This window comes from Anomalospiza imberbis, chromosome 4 (genome assembly GCF_031753505.1).
Source record: "Anomalospiza imberbis isolate Cuckoo-Finch-1a 21T00152 chromosome 4, ASM3175350v1, whole genome shotgun sequence".
Taxonomy (NCBI): Eukaryota; Metazoa; Chordata; class Aves; order Passeriformes; family Viduidae; genus Anomalospiza; species Anomalospiza imberbis.
The window spans coordinates 66,733,426-66,759,651 of NC_089684.1; the positions used below are offsets into that span (position 1 = coordinate 66,733,426).

The following is a 26,226-nucleotide window of genomic DNA, read 5'->3' on the forward strand; positions in this document are numbered from 1 at the left end:
GATTTGTAGTAGAATAAGAATAACATTACAATTACTCCACAAAATACAATAATCTCTGAAAACCGAATTTAATTCTGTAGTGCAGAAACACTAATGGGAACAGGTTCTTATTCTCTTCCACTGATGGAGATTCTCCTTTCCCAGATCCTCTAAGATGCATTCAGAAAGCTGAATTACAAATTCTTTTCCAATGCACTTCAGAATATATTTAAAATACAGTGTTGAAACCTCGCTTTGAAAGTGTACCTGAATTTTTAAGATGCATACAAACACATTTTTATAGCATGCTCATACTATATATACTTAATACTACATATCTACCAGAAACTTTGAAGATTCAACAATTGCACACCAAGGACACTTCAGGAACAGCAGTAATAGCTGATGCCTCTTTCCAACTATGCCACTCTCCCTGTTACTAGCACTGTAAATATAAATGGCCTGTGCAGGTAAGTATAAGAGACCCCTTTGCTTTAGATACACTTGAGAATTGTTCTCAGATGTCTACCATTAAAGACTGCCCCACTGGTAAGAAAAAGATGCTTCACTCTCTGTCAGTTAAACTGGAACTAGCCTCCTGCAAGGACAAAATGTAAGTAAAGAAAAGAGCAACTTACTTTAACTCTTCAAAAAGAGAACAGTTACACTGTTTAAAGTAGGTGTGGTTTATGACTAGGTAAAAAAAAATCTCTTGTACAAACAAAAAGCAGAAAGTGGTAATGATGGTACTATTTCTTAATCAGATAATAAATAACTTGTTATTTTCCTGAGAAACGTATTGTCTTTTTGGGGCAAATATAAGTCTCCAAAATGCCTCCTTCATTTCATCATCTGAAGATGTAACCTTATGGAAGCATGCACAGAAACCCAATGCATGCAGTTAACTCCTGACTCCTGTCCAAGCCCAGGTAAGTCATGTCAGGATGTAAGTCCACTTGGCTTATCCTGAAAGCTTTAATGGATGTCATGACAGCGTCTGAACAGCAGGAGTACCAGTGAAACACCCAGAGGAAAAAGAACACAAGACTACTTCCAACTTGTAACATCTGAACCATAGTATCAGAACAAAAAAGGAGGGGAGAAAATAAGGGTTTGATCTAATTAACATATATCAGCAACAATTACAAAAGTATTCATGAGCTCATGCTGATTTTGTACAAATATACAATTTATTTGTTTTCCCTTAAAAGATGTGATCTTTTGATTTACTGGAAGCAATGGCTTCATCTCACAAAACAATGATAATTGTTTCTATATAACTTACATGGTTGTTTTGAAGATTCTCCAATAATGATACATCACTAAATGTTTTTTCTTCTCCATTTTGTGGGCCTTGCCTAGAATTAATTGAGTAAAAAAGAGATCACTCTTAGCATGATTTTAACAGTTTATATACAAATCATCCAAACACACGTTTTGGGCTATAGCTGTTACAATAAAGGCTGCAATTATGAATTGTGAGAAAAAGAATTGAAAAGGTACTTGTCTCACTTTTCCAAAGTTTATTTAATTTAAAGAAACCTTGGTTTATATAAATACACTTAAATCCAGTCTTTCTGCTGAATTCAGGTAATGAAAGATGAAGTAAAAATATATCCACAATGTAAAACTGAGGCTTCTTGTCTTCTGATCTCTAGAATGAGATTATAGAAGGGACACAAAATATATATATGCCCAAAGAGATGACAGGTCATCAAGAAATTAGCAGTTTTGGTATAAGTTTCTAAATGTCTGCAGAAAAGCAAGTCTGGTATCTAAAGAGCTAAACAAATGAGTTCAGACATCAGAGAAATCTGCATGCAGAGGATTTGTTTTTTATTGCTTATGATCAAAAAGGAACATATGAATATGAAATTGAAAGATAAAGAAGACACAACAGTGGTGAAGTATGGACTTAAGGGATGCAAGGAGGAGATGGTTCTAGAGAAATAAAGTCATACACTAACATCTCCCAAATTGCACAAATATTCTGGCTGAATGTGAGAGCTCAAATATGTAGATACTTCTGGGAAGATTTGTTACTGCAGCTGACTACAGCTGCAGTCTTAATACTACAGCTAAGTATTAAGACAATCTACATGACTTTGAATTTGAGTGAAACAAAACAGTGCTGAAAAGTGAATCCAGTTGAAGGAAATTTTTTTTTCTCATTTAATTTGGGTCTTGCTTTGAATTACAAAATCTTACAAAAGAATAAACACATTTGGTGATTTAAGTTGAAGAATAAGCCATATACATTAAAGGCAGCCTAAAGACTGTCTATGAAAACCTAAAGTGAACTGCTTTAGTCCTGCAGCAACTACCATGGAGAAATATAAAATGCAGAACCTCCTCTGTTCTCTCCCCTGCCATGCAAGGACTACTTTTCTAACTTTCTAATTACAGTGAAAAATTTGAAGCATTCTTCTTCACCAAGACTTATTTTTTGAATGCAAGGCAAATAGATCTTGAAGTGCCAAATAGTAATACCTTCAGACACATTATATTTGTTTAGAGTCTAAGCTTTAAGTTTTGTTTGCTTAAAGCTTTCTGATATAAATTTTACAGATTCTCAGTGCTAAAATACAGAAAAATATTTGCAGGTGTAAGTTTTAATGAAGTGGAAAAAATTCTCTCTAATACAAAACAAAAAAGATATAAAAGATTTGGGATTTAGTATATTAGTCATGTTAGGGCTAGAAATGTTACTGGCACAAAGAGATTTTATTAATTGCAATAGATTTAAACACGAAGAAATTTCAAGTATCATATTTTCTAAGTATTTCTAATATATTCTTTGCCTATAAGGTTTGGGTTGTTTTTTTTTTTAACTACTGTTCAGATATCAGTTATCCATGTCAGATGTGTTCATAAAGATATTTATGTGAATAAATATTTATTCACAACAAGTCTTTTTTCATTAATGGCTTATGAGCAAGCATGCTTAATTTCATGTAAGCACTGCATTGTTTTAATGAAATTACTTGTATAGAGTTAAGCAAACTTATGCATCTTCAGGAAACATTTTCCTTCTACATCAAATGATATTCAGGTCAGGTAAGATTTTGAGGTATGCATGTGTACTATATTTTATGTGTTGCAGGAGGAATTTTTCTGGCTTTGGTTTTTTTCCTAAACAAAGAATTATTAATTCTAATCTAGTAAAGATTTTTTTCCCTTCAAATGTTTTCAACAAAAGATGACAACATATTCCAATTTTGTGTGACATTGCCTTGTTGTCACTTTCAACAAATAAAATAGTGATAATTTAAAGACTGTAAATGACATTTTCCCCCTGATGTATCTGAGCTTACTTTGAATGGTATTGCAAATATTTAGTCTAAGAAGGTATGATGAAGAAGCACAAGGCTTCATGTAGATGACAGCAGAAAGTAAGCCAGGACTTTTCTTTCCTGAAGTCCCCATTATGACATTAATATTAGTCCCAAGTGTATTTGGGTGCTCTAATCTCAGTTCCAGTTAAGAACTACATAGTGCTAATATTCTAAAACTATCTGGAGGAAGTAAAATACCAACAATAACATATTTTTCACTCTCAAATATGGATTTTTTCCCTAAACATATCATTGATTATTACTAACATATTACTGACTACCAGTAGAAAAGTGTGATTAAAAGTTACCATCGTACCAGATATATAATAAAAGATAAAACTTTCTCTCCAATAATAATTTTGAATTGCACCAGGACTGTCAGTATAATGACTGCACTATATTTTAGGGACACACTTAGAGATTCTATTCCAGAGCCTGCAACCTAATACCATAGAATTTGGATGGTATAACTTTGTGCAAGATGGTCAGTCTGTGTGAATTCAATGCTGAATTAACTTCTGAGCAGTAAACTGTCTCACATTTAGCTCCATCTCTAAATATATCGCTCAGTAGTTTTAAACTTGAATCTTCAAGAAACAGCAGAAGCTAAATGATTTTTAGAGCTTACCAATCATCTGAAGGAACACTATAATCCTCAGGCTCAGGGCAATGGCTGCACAAGAAGCAAGGGAAAAATAGAACAGGGAGAGGAGAAAGAATCACAAATGCTAAAAAATTGGATCACGTGTTAAAAAAAAGTAGTTAGTCAATAAAACAAAATTACCAAAAAAACCCTGCTTTGCAACTATTTTACTAATGCCTAGATTGCAATGATAATTGCAAAAATATGGTCTTTCTATTAAGACTTCATAAACTATAACAAACCAGTTTTTTGCAAGTCTCCTTCAGGCTTTTGTTTGTAACAACATTAAACAGAGTAAATGATGGCAAAACCATGCATACTGAAGTTGCCTTACAGCAGAAAGCCTGTGGTATCTCAACTCTATTTTTGTTCCTCTTTGCAAAAAAAAAGATGTCATGACAGAAGTGATGCTGTCTCTTATAAGTAACATTTTATAGTAAAAAAAAGCTTACTGAGTTGTAGAAATTTTTAGGTGTAAGTTTATTTTAACTACAGTATTAATGCATGAGTACATATGGACAGGCAGACGCACAAAGATGAAGTAATATATAAAAATACCTACCCATATGCAATTCCTGCTACTGTACACTTCTTAAATTGCATGACATTGCATGTCAGGGTACCCGTTTTGTCAGAAAATATGTATTTGACCTAAATGAATGATAAAATCCATTATACATCAACATTCAACAGTTAGTGACATATCTAGTACAATTCATTACTATCAACATATGAAATATTTTTACTTGTTCGGCAATTTTCATAGTTTATAGGAAAAAATCCAACAACAAAAACAATACATAAACATGGCAGATACACAGCCTTCATACCCATTTCCAAAGAAATCAATCAACTGAGATGTCAAGAAACTTAAACTTTCTTCAGTGCACAGTGGTGTAATTAACCATCTCTCACTCTACAGTTTGCTGAAGAGCAAGAAACTTGTGAAGACTAATGACTTTGCCAGTAAAACATTACACTTCAGGCAGAAAGCAATATGGTAAGAAAAGTATCTATATGCATTTCTAAACCAAACTTTTTGATGTGGAAATATCTTCTTAAAGCCAAAATGTTAGTAAAACACAACAGTTCGGAAATACCAAATTACAGGAAAAGGAAAAATACATTCCTTTCTATCTACTCTACATCTTCTATTCCCCTGGCATTCCAGAAACTACTAGGTAAAGCATTTTAAAATTCAAAGCTGAAGTACATGAACCTGTTAATAGTTTAAAGTTTTGTTTTATCCTGATCTTATGAAAAACGTTAATATATGAAGAAATGAGGTCATCTGTGATGAAACAAAAGTTCTGTGAGTCACAGGTAAACTTCAATCCATTAAAATTTACTTCTAATTTAAAAAAATCCAAGTATTCTTAATTAGGAATTAACTACATTATACCTGGGACTAAGACAGCTATGTATTAGTAAAAATGTTTCTGAGGAACTATGCCTTAGCCAAATCAGCAGTTAGAAGGAATCTTTCTGTGTCAAGTTTATGCTGCAAATTGTGTATTTTTTTTGTGTGTGGGCACAATAGGAAAGTGGGAATTGCAGCTAAAAAAAGTCAACCTTTTTTACCCAACACCAAAGTTTTGCCTTTCTTAAAACCTTAAGATCTCTTGGGAGAAATCTCTTCATTATGTGCAATCCTCATTTACTTCAAAGAAGAAACTCGCTCTTTTTAGTAGAGTCCTTTGGTCTCTGTAAAGAAATCTGCTCAAATTAAGAATCTGTCGAAAAAGTGAAAGTGGAGATCCCAAGAAGCCTGACTAGCTCTTGATGGTGAAGAATAATTTGATGAGAATCCAAAGAAATGAAGACAAAAACTACAGAAGTCAAAAGGAAAGAATGTGTCTGGGAATGTGAATAACAAACTAGCTGCAGAGATAGAAAAAACAGATAGTATTAAAATGAAGCAGAATGAAAGCTAAGATTCAACAAAGCCTCTTCCCCTCTAGAGGAGCTTGTGCTCCCCTTCAAAGCCAGGAAAATAACAAAATTTGCTCCACATACATGTTAAACCCAGCAGGCAAAGGCTCTGTAGTCCTCTATGTAGACCAGTCATAGAACATGTTAACCATGAACCACTTTTTCCAAAAGGCACATGTCTTATGTATTACTCCCTAAGACTGCTTTACTATATGCTAAAATGAAGCTATTATTTATTGGTTTTGGAAAGCTTGAGACAGCTTTTACATGCCCATGCAATAAAGTAAAGAATTAGTTATGAGAACGTCTAGGTTAGGAAATGCAAGAACATGCATACTTGTGTTCATAATACAATTCAATTAAATGAACATGTAATTTATTTTCCACGACAAGAGTTGCTCACCACCAGTGTACCAGAAAGTTCAGCATGTTTTTAAAGCCAGTCTGCAAATACAATTGACTGAAAGAAGAAATACCATGTGTAGTTCTTCTAGAAGCATACCCTCTGCCCCAGGCACACTTGTACTAAGTCATACTTCCTAATTATGAACAACACATAACAAGTGATATCTTGTGAAAAGTTGAACTGATTTTACAGTATTAAAAGAGAACTCCCAAAACACAAAGAATTAACCCCAAATTTCCAGGTTTAATTCGGCCCCCATTCCATTCACGGCTTCCAGTCTTTAGTGGCAAGAAAAGAAGACGTGTATAGAACTGATTCAACCCTAAGATACTCGCTGTCACTTCTGAGGAATGCAGAGCATGTGAAAAAAAACGTCATACTGAAGACACACTATCATAAATGTATATACTGAGACTAAATTTTATGCCACAGACAGTCCTAATGCTCAAAATTCCTTTGATTTTGTAACTTTATTGATACACTTCAATCTTTTGTGATTACCACAAACACATTGACACAGAAATTGTTCATGTAGTACTGGTTTTAATTCACTGATACTGCAAAGTATTTTTAAAAATATCTGACAAAACAAAGAGAATAGAAATAAGCAAGTAAGTCTAGAGTATGTATTTTTTGAAATAAATCCTCACATGAATAATTTCAATACAGAGTGAGAATCAGTAATTCTTTTATCTACCTGTCCAAGTTCTTCATTGAGATTGGAAGTACGAGCCATTGCAGCAGTGTCTGTAGGTTCATAGTGCATGTCTATGTCCTAAGGATCAAAAAGTACATATATTTAAAGATCAGTCTTCCAGAACTTCTCTACAAAAAATCTAGCACATAAATAGAACAGTTAAGTGTAGAAGAAAAGACCACACATGAATAGATCTACCTAAGATTGTTTCAACATGGGAAGCCACAGACACTGTCAGATCACTTCCAAGAGTCCCCAGAAGAAGTAAGATTTTCTCATGGGTGATTTTGCTGAGATTATTTCTAGTGATCAGTATTATTGAAAAAATGTTGACCCACACATTTAAAATGACATGAGCAACAAGCAGGAATGACTCTTAGGGAGAAGTGGGTCTTACCTATTTCTATTGTATGTACAACCAGTCATTTCAAAATAGCAAGATAAATATATCTTGAGATAAAAACATGAAGATAAATTTTAGAGTACACAATAAACATAAGATACAATTCATATTGTGTGAGTTCTTTTCCTCTTACTTGTTAAATAAACATCAGATTTTGTTTTTAAATACAGTAAAAGATTAAAACATTGTCAAACATGGTAACATAGTGCAACAGATTGCAGATGACCAGCTTCTCCATACAAATATAATCTACACTATAATACATACATACAAATATAATCTACACACAAAGAGAAATATTACTTAGATAACTGTCCAGAGTCACAGATTTGGATAAATTAAAGGCAACTAATCCCTCATAATGAGAAACTGGGGCAGGAGGAAATGTTACAATGACCTTTCTGATTTCCTGTATAAACAGTGGCAATCTACACATTCAAGATGTGTCTTTGTTGAATATTTATTTTAAAATACAGACAATTAAGGAAGAATTTCACTTTATTCTCCAATTTGTTAACAGTTTGTTTTACAGCACAAAAGAAAACCCTTAAGAAATCAAAACCAGCTGACTGCTCACAAAAGTATTTATCTTTTAAAATAAAGCATATGCTTCACTGCTACTTCACATGCATTCTTACCTGTATCTCCATAACATATCTCACACACACAAATCTATTTCACGTATTTGATCAAGGAATCGGGTTAAAGAGTTCAGAATGCTATGATAAATTTAGATTTGGAAAAAAAATGGAAAAATGGAAGGCATGTTTGCATGGCTTTAAGGAAAATAGCTCACTCCCACCTCAGAATAAGCCCTTCATTTTCCCCACTAATTCATTAAGAAAAAAAATTAAAAGATGTCAAAATGATCTTTATATATTTCATAAGGGATAATACTAGCAGACACTGCCTTTGTATAATAAACCCCACTCCATTAAACTAGGGTTCTGCTTGGAAAAAAAAAAATAAGCAAAATGCCAAAGCAAAATGCCAAAGTCTGGGAAGAAAATATGAAATTGGACAGAACTCTCCAGTGCTGCAAAACACATTCTTCTGATCATTCTGAATAAAATTCAGAATGAACACCCGAATATCAATACTGAGAAAGTAAAAAAGCAGAAAAACACTGTCAAGAGACTGAAATATTACAGTTCATGGCTTAAACATTGATATGAAAAGCTGCAAGCACCAAAGCCCACCTTGAATGGGCCCCCTGAATGAAACCTTGGACTGTGAGTTAAGCTGCCTAAAAGAACCTGAGATAAGATAAAGTGACACTTTTGTTCAATCATCTCAGGTCTGGGAAGAAACAGATAAGGCTGGGAGAGCATCCACTGGAGAGCCAAACCCAGCAGCTGTCCCAAAAATCATCGCTCCCTAGCTATGGGCTGGGTGGAGGCCACAGCTCCCAATCTTATCTCCTGCTGCCAGGTTTGCACAGACTCCTTCCCCACCAAGGGTGGAGGACAAGGAGGGCCTTGGGCGTGTGGTGCAACCTCTGGTCAGAGGTAGTGAACACCCATCCTCTGTCCCACAAACTGGCCCAGCTGTGAAACAGCCCCCCAGCAGCCCAGGAAAGCCACATCCCCAGGACAATCATGTGAGGGGCAATTGAGGGGGTGTCACAATCATCAAAGACCTCCAAAGTGCTCCCCAGACTCATTCCTGAGGCCTTGCCTCAGAGCACTGCACATGATGCAAAATGATGCAAGCGATCCAGTCTTGCCAGAGACAGTGTCAAACTTGCCCTGAACGTTTCCACATGGCCCAAACCAGGCTGGTTAATTAAATATTAATCCATTGAATTCTATGCCTTTTGGAGGCAGACCCTCATCACCAAGAAGACCAGACAGATGGAGAGGACCGATGACACATCGTTGGGACCCACAGAGGGGTGATATATTTCTATTTAATCTGTTTCTCTCTATCTTCCCGTCCCCCCATCCCCTTTTTCTTTTTCCTTCTTTCTCATTTACTGTTAAATAAAATGTATCAATTTTTGGGTATCAACATTTAAACTTGTTTGGCTTTAATAATGTTTTGGGGAATATTTGAACCTTAAAGTTTCTATCTGCAATCCAGAGAAGGTTCACTTTGCTCCTCCACAATTAGTGGATCACAACAAACATGCTCCAAAAATCAATCTGGTGCAGGTATAACAGCACTAAATGAAATAATTTATTATTACCTCCTCAGATTCCACTAATAATAAATAAACAGCATTTAGAAAAAGTCTGAAAAAATGTACACATAGACAAGCAATCCATCATTTCACTTACTTGTGAACCACTTTATTTTAGAAATCAGTATTATAAAAATAATATTTACCCAATTTATGAAATATGCCTGGATAAACTTAACAACTTCAAGTGTAACCAACAAGCTGATTGGAATAAGATTATTGAAGAGAATGATAAAAGTCAAGAAATTCAATCCAAAGTTGCTTGCTCCACCATCTGCCAAAAAACAAAGTAATCAAATAAATATTTGAGACTGTAGTTAGAAGTACATATATGTACTATATTCAAAATATTGGATTAACAGCTGATTTTTAAAGTGTTCTAAGAAGAATCTTTGGAATTAATTACAGCATCACTGCCTATAAATAAGACCTTCCTCAGAGTTAAGGATCTGTATTATAAGAGTGGAGCTCAAATTCAGCAATCTTTGTAATCATCTCCAGTTTCTGAAGAGCAAACTTACCAGCCATTCCCTCTTTTGCTACATTTTAAGATCAAAATCTGGGAATATCAATTTAAGCAACCAAGTTCTAAACTCAAAATGTAATAGTTTTATATTTTGAAAGGGGAAATATATAGTGGAATGAATTTTTTTTTCAATCCATCTTCACACAATCATATACTCTCCCTCAACAGAGCAAAATGCTATGAAAGAGGTAAATTCACACCCCATGAAAGGAAGATATGAAATTAGAGATTCTAGTCAAAGTTCTAAATAACTGGAAATGTGAATATTAACATATAAAACAAGTAGTTTTATAATACTTTTTCCTTTAAAGTTTTAGGTTTTTCTTCTAAAGATAACTCTAGAGTAGCACCTCAGAAAGAATGAGAATGGGAAAGTCTGCTGTGCAGTACTGCAAAAGGGTAAAAGATGGAGGCTGCCTAGCTGTATTTAAGATATCTCAAAGAAAATCAGCCTCAGATAGGTCTCCCCTGCCTATCCAATGTGGTTTTGGTTGTTACTCTAAAAAGGTTTTGGAGACTTTCATTAATATCAATTACACCACCAAATGATGTACTTGCCTAAAAGACGAGGGAGCTAAAAAATTAAAATAACTAAGAAGAAAGGGGTATAAAATGCATTTACATATAAATTATAATTCTTCTTACATATGTGGTATGAAGAACAACTATGTAGAACAACTACATGCTGAATACTGTCTTAAAGGACATACCTTACAAAACTCAGAACAATTTCATTTAATCATGAGACAAATATCAGAAAATAAACTGACATGGACAATCCGTTTAGAACACACAAATCAAAATATCAATGGCCATTATTTCATGTTTCCTTTTTCAGGAAAAACAACAATTTATGAGCTGCTTCACTACTGTGCTAACCATGTAACAGCCACCATATCCTTAAAACTTTTATATTTCCCAGAAAAGAAAAATGCACAGATGAAGCGGATCTAATGCCCTTCTTTGATATTACCCAAAATTTTCAATATTCTATGAACTAGTTCACTTTTTCTTATCTCACTAGGAAAACATGAAAGTTAAGTTTCTTAATTAAAAAAAAAAGTTTCTTTCTCAGCACCCAAGAGAAGGGAAGCAAAGCTCATCATAAATGCAAGATTTTTCTTTAAGAACTTACCAAAACCCCCCTTTGTCAACTACATTCAGAAGCTTTGCACTCAGGAGCTCTGTTTCAGTTCTGGCTCTGCCTAAGTAAAAAGGGCCCTAAGAAATTCTGAAAATATGAATAACTGACTGCAAAATATATTTCTGAAAACTTCTTTTAAATCCTGTTTCCTCACAGAGGGTCAGACTCTGTCAGTATGTTGCATGCTGCCATGAAGGCCTGTGTAACATCACACTGCCCCACATCCCCCTTACCTACAGCTGCCCAGTGTAATATGTTAGATGAAACTTGTGTCTCTTTTATCTTCTCTAGGAGGAGTCTATTAAGTTCTGATATTGATTAGCTAAAGCCCTGTAAAAATTATAAAGCTACAGCATCATTTCCTAAGACAAGCAAGTTTAAAAATTCAGAAAAGTCACTGCAGCTTTAAGTGTAATCTATTGGTAACAGCTCAAAGAGGCTTCAGTCTGATGTCTAGGAAGCTGATTGTTTATGCCACTGGAATGCTGATGCAGACCTTGATGAGCTGCAGAGATGGAGTGCCTGAAAAAAGTAGTGACAAACAAATCATCTCGCCCTTCCTGAATTTAGCAAGAGCTCAGATGGCACAGTAAGGCAAATTTTACACTTGCTGCGATATACCTAGCCTAATGACTTTAGTCAACAAACAAAGAAGAGAGATTGAAAAAAAACCACTGTGCAAGGGAAGGTAATTATCCTCCTTTCCAAATATGAAAGGCAACCACATAATAAAATATTAATATAATATTTTAGATCTTACAATTTAGATCAAGATACCAGTCTCTTCCAGTATGCCTCTGGTTCCATATAGCTGAACCAATAGAGCAGATCAAAGACATGGCAATAAGGATGCAGAACAAAATCAAAATCTGAATATTCGTAATTCGTTCCACATTAGACATTTTAAGAGGTGGACTTGTCGAATTCTGCAAAAGACAAAAACCAACAGTGATTATTAAATATTAGATGAGGCAATATGGTTCTTGCTTTTCAAATTGCATCTTACTGTATCCTTTTCTTAATATTCTCTCAAATACATCATCACCAAAAATGCCCTTACTCTTTTACTTAAAAAAACCCAAAAACCAGGAGCTTATAAATCTATGAATTGGAGCTTTAGAATTGTGACACAAGAAGTTTAGACAATAACACAGAACACTGGTAACACCAATAGTTAACAGTAAACATTAAAAATGAATGTGCATACACCTTGCACCTTGTCAGTGCAATAGAAGACAGCTGCTAATACAGACACACTTTTTCAACTATTTTACAAATTAGAAAACAATAAATAAAGCATGAATGACCAATCTGAAATTATTTTTTCTCAACAGGTGCATCTCAATTCTGGTACTTCAAAACATACCAGGCAAAGTAATTTCAGTCTCTTCCCTCCTCATTTTGTTTTCTGACAAGATTACCTTTGTACTTGAAAGAAAACCCCACTAAAGGACAGTTTTAGGAGCATTCAAAAATCAAAAAAGAAAAACTATGATAACAGAACTTGCTAATAAGCAGTTTTCAATGCGCACGTTACAAGATAGAATCAATGAATATGCTTACTAGTGAAAAAAAACTGGGATAAAGTGACTAAAATAACAAGAAATTGTTTTATTTTTATTGCTGTTAATTGATATGAAAGATGCTCTATTACTGACATTTTAGTACAACATTGAACCAAGCCATGTTTCTGTACCGTGGAATGGTAAATTAAGGTAATTAAACAGACAGGTCGGACAAAATCCAAGGGACAAACCTGCATAAGTTTTGTGTCATGTCCAGTATAGACAACTATCCCGTGAACCCACTGAGTATTTCTCAACTGAGCTCCTCGTAGAAGAATCTGATCAGATCCCAATGGAACAGTACTACAAATAAGAAGTTTTACATTTTAATACTAAACCAGTCAATGTCAATGATTAAACCTAATCAACATTTGTTGAAACTAATTTCTCAAAATTTACATTATTATTGTTAATGGGTTAGGAACTTAATTTTCACAGTTAACTTTTTGGGAGTTTTGACAGAGAAAACTTGACAGATAAAAATCAGGCTGAAAATCTAAGCTTTCAAAAATATTACTTACCACTTAGTTTTTATTGTGGACTACTAATTTTGATATGTTACTACTAATCATGCATATTGAAAGTAAAAATGTCTAATTCTCCTGTGATTTATGATTATTAATTTTTCTCCTAAATGACCTCTTACAAAATTGATTTTCAAAGCAATTTTCAAATGAAATTATTTTGTGAACTCTCAGCTTAATCTACTCTTCTAGTCAAATAACCATCCTTTATGAACACAGTTATTCAACATTCACAATAACATCTCATGCACCTTTTTAAACTGCAAAACCAGGTATATTTTGTTCTGTCATTCTTTTAAAACTGTGTGCGGTAAAAGAGCAACACACCATCAAAAGACATAGGAAACATTTAATTGTCTTAAATTCAAACAATGTCTTTATACACATAATGTATGTCAAGTTTTTCTTAAAATACAAAAAATTTAATTAATTATTACTCTTTCCCATGGACAAACATGCCCTGTTTTGGTACTTTTCTTTCTATAAATACCAGCTTGCAGTTCACACTTGTCAAAAGTACTCTAGAGTTTGGAATTCTTATCTAAAACTACTAACTCTACTTGTTTGAAACCAACACATTATTAAGATCACAAATGAACTGATAAAGGACAGCAGCTGTATCTCTGATGTATAAAATATAAAGCATCTGAAAAAGCCACGATATTTAGTAACATTTTGGGTAGCTCAAAGAGTATAGTCAGGGTATGGAAAGCCCAGATCTGCTGGGTGCCATATGACAAATACTCAACATTGTGATCACACTCTGCTCTAATAAAGTGATGGTGCAGTCACTTGACAGAGATCTCAAGTGTCTTACTTCCCAGCCTCAGCCTTCTTCAATATGATTCAACACATCTCATTTCTCTTGCATTTTACATAACTACCAACTGTCACCAACATGCCTGGGCTGTATTCAGTAAAGGATGTTTTCAATGGGAGAAGATGCTTTTAGAATACTTTCCTGGCAGAGGGTATATTAAGAGCTAGTAATTTCTGAGACACATGCGAAAACTTACACAACAAAATGTTTTTGTTAACAAGTACAAGTACTTCACTCTTATCCATAATTTTAATAATGTCTTCAGGAAAACATATACTTTAGGCCTGGATAACCAGAATTTGACTTGCGTTGCACAATCCCCTCACCATTCACCAAGCCACTGTCAAGTCATAGGTTCATATAAACAAGGTTAAAGAACTTTTCTACTTTCTCTAGCTAATTGTCTTCATGGACTAAAACCAAGCTGACATGCTTCTGTATACTCATAAGCATAATAAAGAGCTGCACACTTTGGTGATAAGCATTAGCTCACTCAAAGGCTGAGGATAGCTAGAAAACTTTTGCCTCTTTTAGTTCACAGATTTAGCCAAAAGGCAAAAATCTGTAATGGTGTTCTGTCTCCTTGAATACTGGATATAAACTTTTTTTTTTTTTTTTTTTTTTTTTTTGAGTTGCTCTCCCATGAAGGGTAAAAGGAAAGACTGAAAGGGTCAACAAGACACAACATTTATGGCACTCCAATGACTTACATTAAGTTAAAGAAGAGAGAGACACATTTTCAGCATCCTCTATTACTTTTGCAAATACGTTAAGATGGCAAAGAATAAAGTGTAAATCACACCTGCTGGATCTACATTATGTGGTAGGAAGGTCTAAAGATCATGACAAATAAATATCAATTAGATGAATTTGCATTCCCTCTATTATGGGCAGAAAAATAACATATCCCTGATTTTTCAGGTTGAAGTAAGGCCAAGATCCAAAAAGAGTTACTTACCTGTAATTCTTTTTCTCTGAAGGTAAATATATTAGAGCCACACTTTTGGAACTATCCGACTGCACAGGAATGATAGGCAAAATATTCCAAAACATAATTTCTCAAATGAAAAATTTCTTGACAGCAGATGGCGTCCTCCTACACATTCTTGAGGCATAACAGCCATCAGCACATTCAATATTTATTTTTTAAATAAAATTTTAAAAATTGAATTATTAGACTAAAAAGGAAAGTATGCTTTTCCTTCTAGTCAGGGAGGAAGAATTAATGTGTGGATCTGCTATAACTATTACCTCCAGAGAAGAATTACAGGTAAATGTTTTTCTCTTCTTAATGACAAGTACAGTGGAATTATAATAGTTCCACACTCTTGTGACTGAAAAATCCTGGAATGCATCTGTAAGAAATCAGTAAATAAAAAATGGAATATTAAGGGGAAAAAAAGAGGTATTCAGTTAGTACTATATGTATCAGTCTAAAACCACAAACATGAACAATACTGGATATGGAGAAATAAATGCTTACCAAATAAATAAGAAATACTGTATATCTTTGGGAATGAAGGATCCAGCAATTTTGGATCTAGCAATAAATCTTCTGTGAATCCATAGAGGACCCTGACTCTCAGTATTTGGTAAGCATTTCAGTATTTTAAGAATTTTTTGAGCAGTTTTACAAGCATGCAAGTTTTGTAAGTGCACATTTTCTATTTTTAAAGCAACCTGCTTTCAGTAAACTAAGGTATTAAACATTTTTCAGCTACCAAATTAGAAGAATTTGAGGTATACAGCAATGGACTCTGTTCCACTCCACACTTAAGCAAACAGAAAACAATAATTAAAAAAAAAAAAAAAGAGACATTATTTCTATTCAGCTTCTGTAACAAATGACATGCCTAAGGTACATATTCTAGAACTGTCAGAATTTGATTAGCAGTCTCTCCTATTATCAATACCTAACACTTTCTGAAGGACAACTAGTAAAACAACTCAAGTTGTAGACATTAGACGTAAGGTTTTATGCCTCTAGGTTTTCAAAAGAGTAAAGTCTAGCAGAGAATACACAAAAAAAAAATTATTGTTCATATTTTTACTTCAGTAGTTTAAGAACACATAGCTGTCTACTGTATAGACCGAATCTCCCAAGGTTTTCTTCCTTGTATTCACATACCCATGCCCATCCAGCCTGATGTTTCCAACGAAGTCATAGAGATGTCGGTTTGGGCTCTCACACTCAATTCTGCCAGAGAGTTGCATCAAGCTTTCTGTGTCCTTGATGTCTGATGTTAGTGGCAAACCCTGTAAACAAAATTCATTTGTCATGACATTAAAAAACACAATCCAGTAACAAATCTACACATTATAAACCTAATAGCAAGACCAGAAAACAATTGTCCCTATGGGAGCAAAATGGACCAGCTACACTTTACCGTCACAATTGGGTGCTACAGTGAAAAAGTCACCTTGGCATCTGAAAATACCACGACCAAGACAGAGTCATAATCCATCACAGAGCTCAGCAACTATGTCCCTGCACACTGACAGAGCACTCAGTCACAATCTGCTATTCCCTACCTGTCCCTGAAGGGCAATACTGGCCCCATCAGCTATTTCTGCAGGGCTTCTGCCCCATCATCTGTTCTCTAGAAACAAAGCCAATATCCAAACCATTTATGTTTCTACCTATTCTCCCAAAGAAAAAACCTAAAACAAAGCACAAAGAATGATTTAGGTGTTACCACTTATTCCTCCTCTTTTTTGATGCCAATAATCCATAGCTTTTTATTCAAACCACTAAAATTTCAGTCTTCTAGAAGATCCATTAATGTAATAAAATGTTTTTTAAGCATCAATAGACAAAAATAATATTAGCAATATTCCCAAAAATTAAATTCCTACCTGTCGAATTTTTAAGTTTGTCTCACCATCTAAGTTAGATGTTTCAATGTAGCACATGGCTTGTGGTTCACTATTAAGAGAAAAAAAGTCCTGAATTCAAAATTATAATGGCAACATCCATAAACTTCCTGTAATCTTGTAATACTTATTTATACAAAGAGGTTTGTCTTATCAGATCTTCAAAACCAGAAAAATTTACAGCCAAGTCTATAAAAACTAACAGTAATTTACATTTTCAGATAAGTTTGCCAAAGCTTATTTTCTTAAATGAAACATTGACAAAAGCACTGTACACAGCAGAAGTGTTCTATCTTTACACATTTTCTGAGTGTGAGGACAGAAAATCTACTATTTAAATCTAAGACAGAAAGAAGTTTTGATTCTGAAAAGGATCAAATAAGTCATAAAAACCCCTTAACACTGAAAAGAACAAAGGTTTACTCTCTACACCACTTTAATGCTTCTAGTGTTTTCTTTCCTTCTAGCATGAAATTTGAGCATCAATTATTTTTAAAATTTCCTTTATTAATGCAAAAGTGGCTACAGGTAAGTGATCTAATTTTAGATTATTTGCAGGATAATGTTAATTAGGTTATTTTAACACAATTTTGTAAAGTACAAACATTAAAGTGTGAAAAATTATAATAAGGTACATTCAGGCTACTGTTTTATTCTTGGCAAACTTCTCTAAAAATATAAATAACTTTTATTTAGCCTGCTTGGATGGAACCACCTGTGTAAGACAATTTTCACAATTCTAACATTTTTATTAGTCAACAATAAAAACCAAATAATATTTTGTCAAGCACTTTTGAAACAAACTAAGGCAGCAAAGACATTTCAAGTGAGACACATGCTTAATTGCAAGAACTGTAGCAGATTACAGTGACCTCCAAACTAAGTTAAAGTTAGATCAAGGCAGGCCCATTGATTGGTTAGGGAAAAACCAAAGTGTGGTAAGAGTGCAGACAATAGCATAAAGCTGACATGTCTAAGAAACATGCATTTTGTCACAATACACAGGAACAACGCTGCTTTTGCCACCACATGCAGCAGAGATTGTGCAACATCCAAGTTTGTGCAGAGGGTCCTCTACCACTCCTACCAATGTTAAACTATATTCTTTGCTGAAAATAGCAAGTTGGTAGAAACACATCTATTCCTCTTAAATATATATTCAACCTGGTGTTTAATTGTGTTTATTCAGTGACAACTTGTTTGATAAATTTTCATGGGGGTAGTGTAAAAACCAAGAGGACTGAAACAATTTTGACTTCTTGAAGTGTTATTGTGCATTTTCACTTTAATGATCTGTATTTGATGAAAGAACCTTTTCTAATTTTATAAATATGTAGGTTTTGTTGGAGAAAGGTGAAGAGCAAAGCAAAGATTATCAACATGGCAGTGTTAATCATATCTGGTATATGAGGACCCACATACACGTATCCTGTGCAACTACTTTATTCTAACCTTGATGACAGACTGATGAGATCAGCTGGGAGATGTTCCCCATTGGTCACTTTCACTACTTCCCCTACTGCCACCTACACATCCCAGTTTCAAATGATTAGAACAGAAAAATAAGTGACAGGGAAAAAAAAAACCAACAACAAAACAAAACAAATGAACAAAGACAAAAAGACAGAGTTTGAAATTATTATTCAAACAATACATGTTAATTAAAACGTCTGATGACAATTTTTTCAAAATCTATTTTAATCAGGTCAGAAAGAAAAGAGCTAGAACACTTTCATTTTTACTCAAGTGGTTTAATTTTACTGTAAGGCACAAACTTTAAGCTGCAGAACACACTGACATTGTACGTAATCATAAAAAAGTGTTATGCTTATTTCTCAACTGACCAAGTTTCCAGCCACTCCATACATCAATAAAAAAAATAAAAGCCACAGCAGCCAATTTTCCAGCAGCTTTTCTGAAGAGTCTGGTAACAAGTACCTTTCCTATGTAGACATGCTGAAAATTATTTTGTATCAATTTTTTTTGTTGCAATTTTTTGTTTACACTAGACTAGCAAGAACCATACAGAATTAAATCTCAGAGGTTTTTGTCCTTCACTGTAAGAGATTATAGTTTCCTAAAATAATTAAGATCCTCTTGTTCTCCAGAAACTCCTATTGCTGGTAAAAAAATCCAGTATTATTAGTTTGAATTAAAACCAGGCCCACAGACTTGCATTGCTTTTGGAACCTAAAATGTAGCTGGGCATCAATAAAGGCCTGAAAGCAAAATTGATGAGAGTCTTCCAGAAGAAACATGGCCACATGGAGATGAGAGATGGAGGAGAGCAAATGCCAGTACGCAGGCAGAATTAGAGGTCATGTAGCAGTACAGGGTTCTCTCCTGGAAGCAAGGCTGAAACAGGATCCTAGTAATATAACTAGGGAAAACATTTTAGCTGGAAGAAATGCCTGAACTGGGCCTAGAAAAGCAATTGTGGTTCAAAGAGTCCCCATTGCAAACTGGATCCTAGAAGAAAAGCTGACAGGAAAATTCAATGTGAGTAATGGTCATAGTTGGACACACATAGCTGGACACACACAGTGTGTTCTAATAAAGGCACTAAAGAGGGGTTGAACAAAGTGGAAACAGTCCTGACCAAGTCCAGTAGCAGCTAACTATTATTTTCACTGTCAACCTGTGATACAAGATTCCTCTGGGGGTACAAGGATTGCAAAGTAAGCTTTTCAGGCAGTTGGTATTTCCTGTGTGTAAACCACAACTGTGATGCAAGTGTCCTTCAAATTTGAAATGGCAAAACGGTGAAGACATCTAGGAATAGATTCAAATTTAGGGGATTACTCAGGAAGATTATGAAGAAGCTGCTCTGAGAGGATGCAATCTCTTCCATCTGCAAGACACTATGGTTAGCATGACAGAAGCTATTATCAGGCCAACAGAAGTGTTTTTACTGCATGGTGTATTGCCTGCAAAGCTCTTGGTGGAGAAAGAAAGATCTTGGTGGAGAATTTGTAAATGCTTCTCAAAGTACAGAAGTAAAAGGATTACAGAGGAAACTCAGTACAAGCTAAGTTATGAGTAACATTTGCACTGAAGACAGACTGGGGGGAAAATTTACAGTATTTTCTGGGAACTACTTTACACTTGATAATAATTTATTACAAGTGTTTTAGAATCAGCTGCACTTAATTTTGAGATATAATGGAAGACAGAGAAACAATGTACTAGTCTATACCACAGTCTGTCAACAGAAATGCATAAGATCCTTACTTTATTCATTGTAAACATGAGTAGATTAATTAACTTCAGTGAGGTCATAAAGGGTTTATACCTAAATCATAGTCATATACATAACACTTCTGCTTGTGCCAGAAAAAAAATTACAAAACATTCACATTTAGGTAATATCCATTAAAAAGGATTCTTAGAATCTGTTGTCTGTTGACCTGATCAAATAGATGTTGAAAAACATGCATCTCCCACTTAAGATGTGGATTTCTTAAATAAAACTGTCCAAGGAAATGATGATAAACAATCTCTGATTGTCCATGTAAAAAGGGTCACAGCATTACATGCTAAAAATTAGGTCTTGCCTCCAACCAATGAAATTATTCATAATATATATATTAGATAATAAAGTGAGTGTTCAGACAGTACTAATTTGATGATTCACATCTCATGTTCACTTTTTTCCCTGATTCAATTATCCAACTGGAGACTATATAATTTAGAAACCCTTTCTGTTCCCTGTAATATATCAAATTTGATTTACTTATGGGATGAAATTTGTTGGGTACATATCAAAAAGTCAACATGGCTAAATATGGCAGTTGAGGTCCAATTTTTAGACAGGGAACCGCCTTTTTTGCATTGTATTCAACAACAAAATTAACATACTACATTCTTCTTAGGGGTAAATTGAATGCCAGTGTAATTTCAAAACTGCAATTGTCACAATTAAAAAAAAAACAGCATTGATTTAAATGATAAATGACCAAATGAACACAAGAGTACACTTCAAAACAGCAGCCCTTTTGTTTATTCTTTATTTCCTTGGAGCAATCACAATAAATAAATAAATGCAGGGTAGAGAAACCAGCCTCTACAATGTAAGTATCAGTGGGCATCTCTACCTTGATGAGAGCAGTACAGTGTCAGCAGGTATATACTCTTTGCCTTTTATTATAACTATATCTCCAACATCTACCTGAAAGAAAACTGGGAATTGGTTAATGGTCTCAAACAAAATGTATTATACTCTTTGTTTTAAGCACAGTAAATATTTACCTGCTGAATTTCCTAGCAAGACTGTTAGAAACTCACACACTTAGAGAAGTTAGATTGTACAACTGGAGTTCTGTCAAAATGTATTGGCATTCTTTGGAAATCTAATCTTTAATAAGCCTAATTAGCCAAATAAGCCTAATCTTTAATAGTCTTCCCTACGCAGTTCTTTAATGTGGCTGGTTTTGTAAAATACTTTACTGAAAGACTGAAGCTGAGTTATAGAAGAAATTAATCTCACCTAAGAACACAGTTTTATTGCATCACACTATATTTTTGCTTCTTCAAAGGTATAAGCCAAATCCACCTGAACCTTGCCTCCAAATTATGCTGGGTCAAATTTTCTTCAAGTTTTCAGGTATGGCAACCATTAAAACTAAGTGACTAGATGACAGTATAAAGTTTACCTTGAAAGATACCTTTAAGAGTCCCATCCTAACCACTGCATAAACATCTTTAAAGTACTCATGATTTAAGCTGATGAACTTCAACAAATACAGGAAGTATCTAGCTTCCATAAAGAAGTTTCTGCCTTGGAAAACCACATTGTACTAAGGAAGTGAGTAATTTTGCCACAGCCATCATACTATTCAGCTTATTTCCACTGAACTTGACCAGTTTGAACTAATGCCATGAAAACTGACTTGACTTCAACATCTGTTTTGAGACAAACATCAACAAAGAAAAAATAAAATACAAGAGATAATACATTGCCCATAATACCAGTTATTCTTTAACATTAATAACTACATGGAGAAATAAAACAAATATTAAATATGCATTATGCTCTAAAAGTGACCAATAAAGACACACACCTTTTCCCAGTGGACAATCTCCCATGCACCATTTCGTAGTACTAAAAAAAAAGGAAAAAAAAAAGTTTCACTTGTAACTGAAGTACACAGGTATGTGCTACATTCCTTATGAAAAGCCATACAGACATATCTAATTTACATAATATTTTAGAGCATACCTTGTTTCTATGAATTCAGATCAAGCATTTCAAATATATAGCATATATTCTTTATAACAGTTTTTGTGCCATTGAATCTAATTACAAAGTTAATGAGAACATTCTACAGGGACTGAGAATCAAATAAATCTGATAGAGATTTTATGATAATGTGTTTTCCAAAATAAATCAGTAATTGGAATAAAAAGTACTGAAGTTAAAAAGTTTTGATATTATTGGTGGGGGGGCGAGAGGAATATATACAATATTCATTAAAAGTGCCAGGAGGCTCACTATAGTTTATCTATTCTGGTGTTATTGGCATATCAGAAAACTTAAGGATCACTACAGTCACCTCCTCCACACATATCTTGAAAATACCCCATGCTATTTAGAGTACAATTTAGTAGTTTTTCCCTGGTAGTAACAATTAATATTGTAACCAAATTCCACTATTCTAGTTTTACATGTTACTATTATGATACAAAAACCACGCCTTGTTGCCAGTTGATTGCTAAGATTGTTATTTTCAGAGAATAATAAAGGCAATGTTTTTTTAGTCCCAGTCACTGAAGATGGATATGCAAAAAGAAAAGAAAATGTTGCTACATATCAATACTCATATAACTTTAAGAGATTGCTCCCTTTCACTGTGTTTTCCAGCTTTCAAACCATCAGGAAGCTTCAGTCCCCAATCAGGACCAAATTCTTACACAAAAGCATGCTGACTTCAAAAAAGTGGATCAAAATCTGGGACTACACATGGCCTTTACATTTAAATCTTCTTGGAGGCTTTGTCCAGGCTGACTCCTTTTCTTGTGTATCTCAATGATACCTGCAATCATTACTTAGCCTGCTTAGTAATTCCCCTTCCTTCCCCCAAATTTATCAGTGTTGATATGCTCAGGGCAAAGGTAGATGGGGCAGTCTCCCTTTCTGACAGTAAGCAATATATTTTAATGACTGCCTCACCAACCACCTGATCATTACACAAAATCTATTTTGACAAACCATTTCCCTCCACTGGTAAAACTACAGATTCTGTGTGATGACTGGTTGTAACACTGTCCTAAGGAATCCAAGACATTTGATAATTGTGCTGCCAACTACCAATTTCCATCCCCTTGTGTCAGCAATGCAGCTTCTAATACAGCAATACTGATGGGGCCATGGCACCAATCAGATGAAAGAACTGACAAGAATTAAAAATGTACCTTTCAGCAGTCCAGACAACTACATTTCACAAATAGTTACACTATAATAACTGCCACTGGAGTTCTGCAGCTCTGAATATAAGTATGTCACCAGATGTGGCCAGGGGCTTTGTAAGAAGGGGATTCTGGTTGCAGAGGGAAGGTCCTGTCCTGCTGTCACCCCGTGTCAAGGTGGGCACCCTCACTGCTGTATGCATGCTGCCTCCAGGGTTTGCTGGGCCTTTGATGAACCCTTTAGTCCACTCCATGGAAGGACACTATAATTTTTTCTTTCTGGATTTCCTTCTTGCTGGTTTAACTGGTTAAAATCAGCACAAAACCAGATGAGTCAGACTTATGAAAACATGCAGAGACACCTGAAATCTCAAGCGTACTTTAGCCCTAGCTTGATCTGGTAAGTTTTTAAGGACAATTAACACACACTAAAATTCAGTTAAATCCATTTTCTTATGAGAACAAAAAAAAAGAAGCGGTGTTGTTATGCACCTTTTATATAATGGTTAGAGAACTTGCCTCCTGCAGCCTGCTTTCTCATTTGTATCTCCCACTTTTCAGCTGACTCTAACAACTAATTTTCAAAAGCATTTTCTATCTGCCCTACAGAAGGCTACTTCATCATACTACAGAAAAGCAGATTTCATCCTGTCAGAATGTCTGATGGTGTCCTGCTGTATCATACATGTATGCAGCCTGACACAACAAAAATCATCCCCAATGCAGCCTAATATATCCAAATTCTTTGCAAAAGGTTTTTTGATAGCAAACTTTCACAAAGTTAATTACTTTAGGCTAACTGAGATACAGATCATCATTAAGGAACAGAAAGTTGAATGGGGACCCATATACAGAATCTATCTATACATGCACATGTCATTTCACTAACAATTTTGTTTGTTTAAAAGGCAGCCAAAAGTGGAGCTGCATTTACAACGTACTATGCACATCACTGCTTTTCAGGGTCACAGAACTGCTGAATACATAAAACAAAGTAAGAGAGTACCACACTGATTAGCTTTTTAATTGTTGCTTTGACAATAGATTGTACTTGACAATATATTTAAAAATTGATTTGTCAGGATGCTAGGATCAATGCTGCACATTATGTGAATCCTGCATTAGCTTAAGAAGTGTATTTCTCAATGTGAGCAATATTTCATTTATCCTCATCACATATTTAACTTCCAAGATACTCTTCTGCATGCATGGAACATTCAGGAATCTCAGGAAAAGCTACCAAAGACCCTGATAAGAGGTAACCAAGAAGAAGAGTCAGAAAAAAGAGTAAAACAAGCCTTTTATTAAAACTTTGTACACTCTGGACAAAGAGAAAAACTGGAAAGGTATTTTAAGATTTCATTGCCACCAAAACTGTTGCTTGAAATGTCAAAAGTTATGAGTGGTTGATGAAAGAATTTTGGATCTCAATATTAAGTTTTCCTTTGTTTTTCATGTATTGCTAAGAAGTTATCTGTTTCTCCAGGCCTGTCCTCTGGAGATTTCTATTTCTGTGATTTCAGTCAATAGTTTTGTTTCCCCACCCTAATCTCTCCATACCTGCTATTGAGCTCAGTAGTTTCTACATGTTCAATAATTTCCTACGCTATCTTGCCCTCCCAGCCCCCATAAATTTTACATTAAAAATTTACATACAATTTAGGTAGGCTTTAAAATTTATGTTTCCAATATTTAGCAGTGCTACACAACTGTTTGTCTTTAGGTGATGACCACATTTCTCCCTAAAAAATTAATGGTTATTTTTATTATATACTTAAAAGGATTCCATGTAGAATTTTTCTCTTTCGTGGTATTTTTCATATTTTCTGCAATCAAATTCACATGACACTCATTCCTCCTCCTGCTTATAAAAACGAGACAAATTCCATCAAGAGATGTCTACCTCCGAACAAGTAACATGAAAAGCTGAAGAGCAGCAAAGCAGGAACCTAAATTTTGACATCCTACCTGACAAGCATGTTTAGGATATACTAATATCTCCCTCACTTTCTGAGCTAAAATAATCCCAGTTTCATACCACTTTTCTTTATCAAAATCTATTAGAAAAACACATGCCAATGTTTTGCTTGGGGTACACTGACTAAGTATCTCATAGTTTCTAATCAAACTGTTACATAGATTTATTAAAAAAGCCCCAATAAATCAAACCCAAAGTAACTCCATTAGTCTTTATCCACAATTCTGAAGCAGCATAGAAAGACAATTCTATTTTTCTGATGCTTCCTTCCTACTGCTGGCTGAAACAAATTATATTTGTACTCAGAAATGCAGACTTTTAATTATAATGTAGTTCCATTAAATATACAGATGAGTACGATCTTCTAACAGTGACAGTATTACCTGTGCTAAATGAGTAAATGCTCAAGTTCCTTAGGAACCTCACAACCTTAATCTAGAACATATTCTATTTTGTGGGGCTAACATCACTGCCAATTATTAGTTCAACTGTTTACATTAGAAATTTTGAAGTAATCTGCACATGCAATTTCCCACTCAATTATGTCAATAGTTCAAGTTGCCAAATTCAATCCCCCCAAAAAAAGGTTAAAAAAATTTCCTACCTTGAGTTTGTTTCTTGTTCACTGCATTATCAGCTTTATGTCTTTTCTAAATTAAAAATGCAGAGTGGTTAAAGACTTTTGTTGATAAGATACAGTTTTCATACTTCTAATAAAAAACCCATCTATTAGCCCCTCCTACTCATCTATTCAATAAACCATATGAGTATTTAAACAGGACTATGAATTACTTGCATAGTTATGAACACCAG

The 26,226-nt window shown here is 34.5% G+C and overlaps 1 protein-coding gene across 8 annotated transcripts in view; it reads right to left on the reverse strand.

Annotated features, from left to right (window-relative positions):
• ATP8A1 (ATPase phospholipid transporting 8A1) overlaps positions 1 to 26,226 on the reverse strand; it is a 105,950-nt gene that overhangs the window by 65,163 nt on the left and 14,561 nt on the right. Inside the window, exons 5-16 of one of the 8 annotated variants that reach the window (XM_068188961.1) lie at positions 26,018 to 26,063; positions 22,091 to 22,131; positions 18,483 to 18,556; positions 17,013 to 17,082; positions 16,285 to 16,412; positions 13,004 to 13,115; positions 12,008 to 12,173; positions 9,724 to 9,851; positions 6,993 to 7,070; positions 4,520 to 4,608; positions 3,943 to 3,987; positions 1,265 to 1,337 (exon numbers count right to left, since the gene is read on the reverse strand). In XM_068188961.1, coding sequence (XP_068045062.1) covers positions 1,265 to 1,337; positions 3,943 to 3,987; positions 4,520 to 4,608; positions 6,993 to 7,070; positions 9,724 to 9,851; positions 12,008 to 12,173; positions 13,004 to 13,115; positions 16,285 to 16,412; positions 17,013 to 17,082; positions 18,483 to 18,556; positions 22,091 to 22,131; positions 26,018 to 26,063 — 1,050 coding nt within the window. Of the gene's footprint in view, positions 1 to 1,264; positions 1,338 to 3,942; positions 3,988 to 4,519; positions 4,609 to 6,992; positions 7,071 to 9,723; positions 9,852 to 12,007; positions 12,174 to 13,003; positions 13,116 to 16,284; positions 16,413 to 17,012; positions 17,083 to 18,482; positions 18,557 to 21,124; positions 21,199 to 22,090; positions 22,132 to 26,017; positions 26,064 to 26,226 lie in introns of those variants that run through there. The other 7 variants (XM_068188960.1, XM_068188965.1, XM_068188963.1 and 4 more) reach the window with 7 other exon arrangements.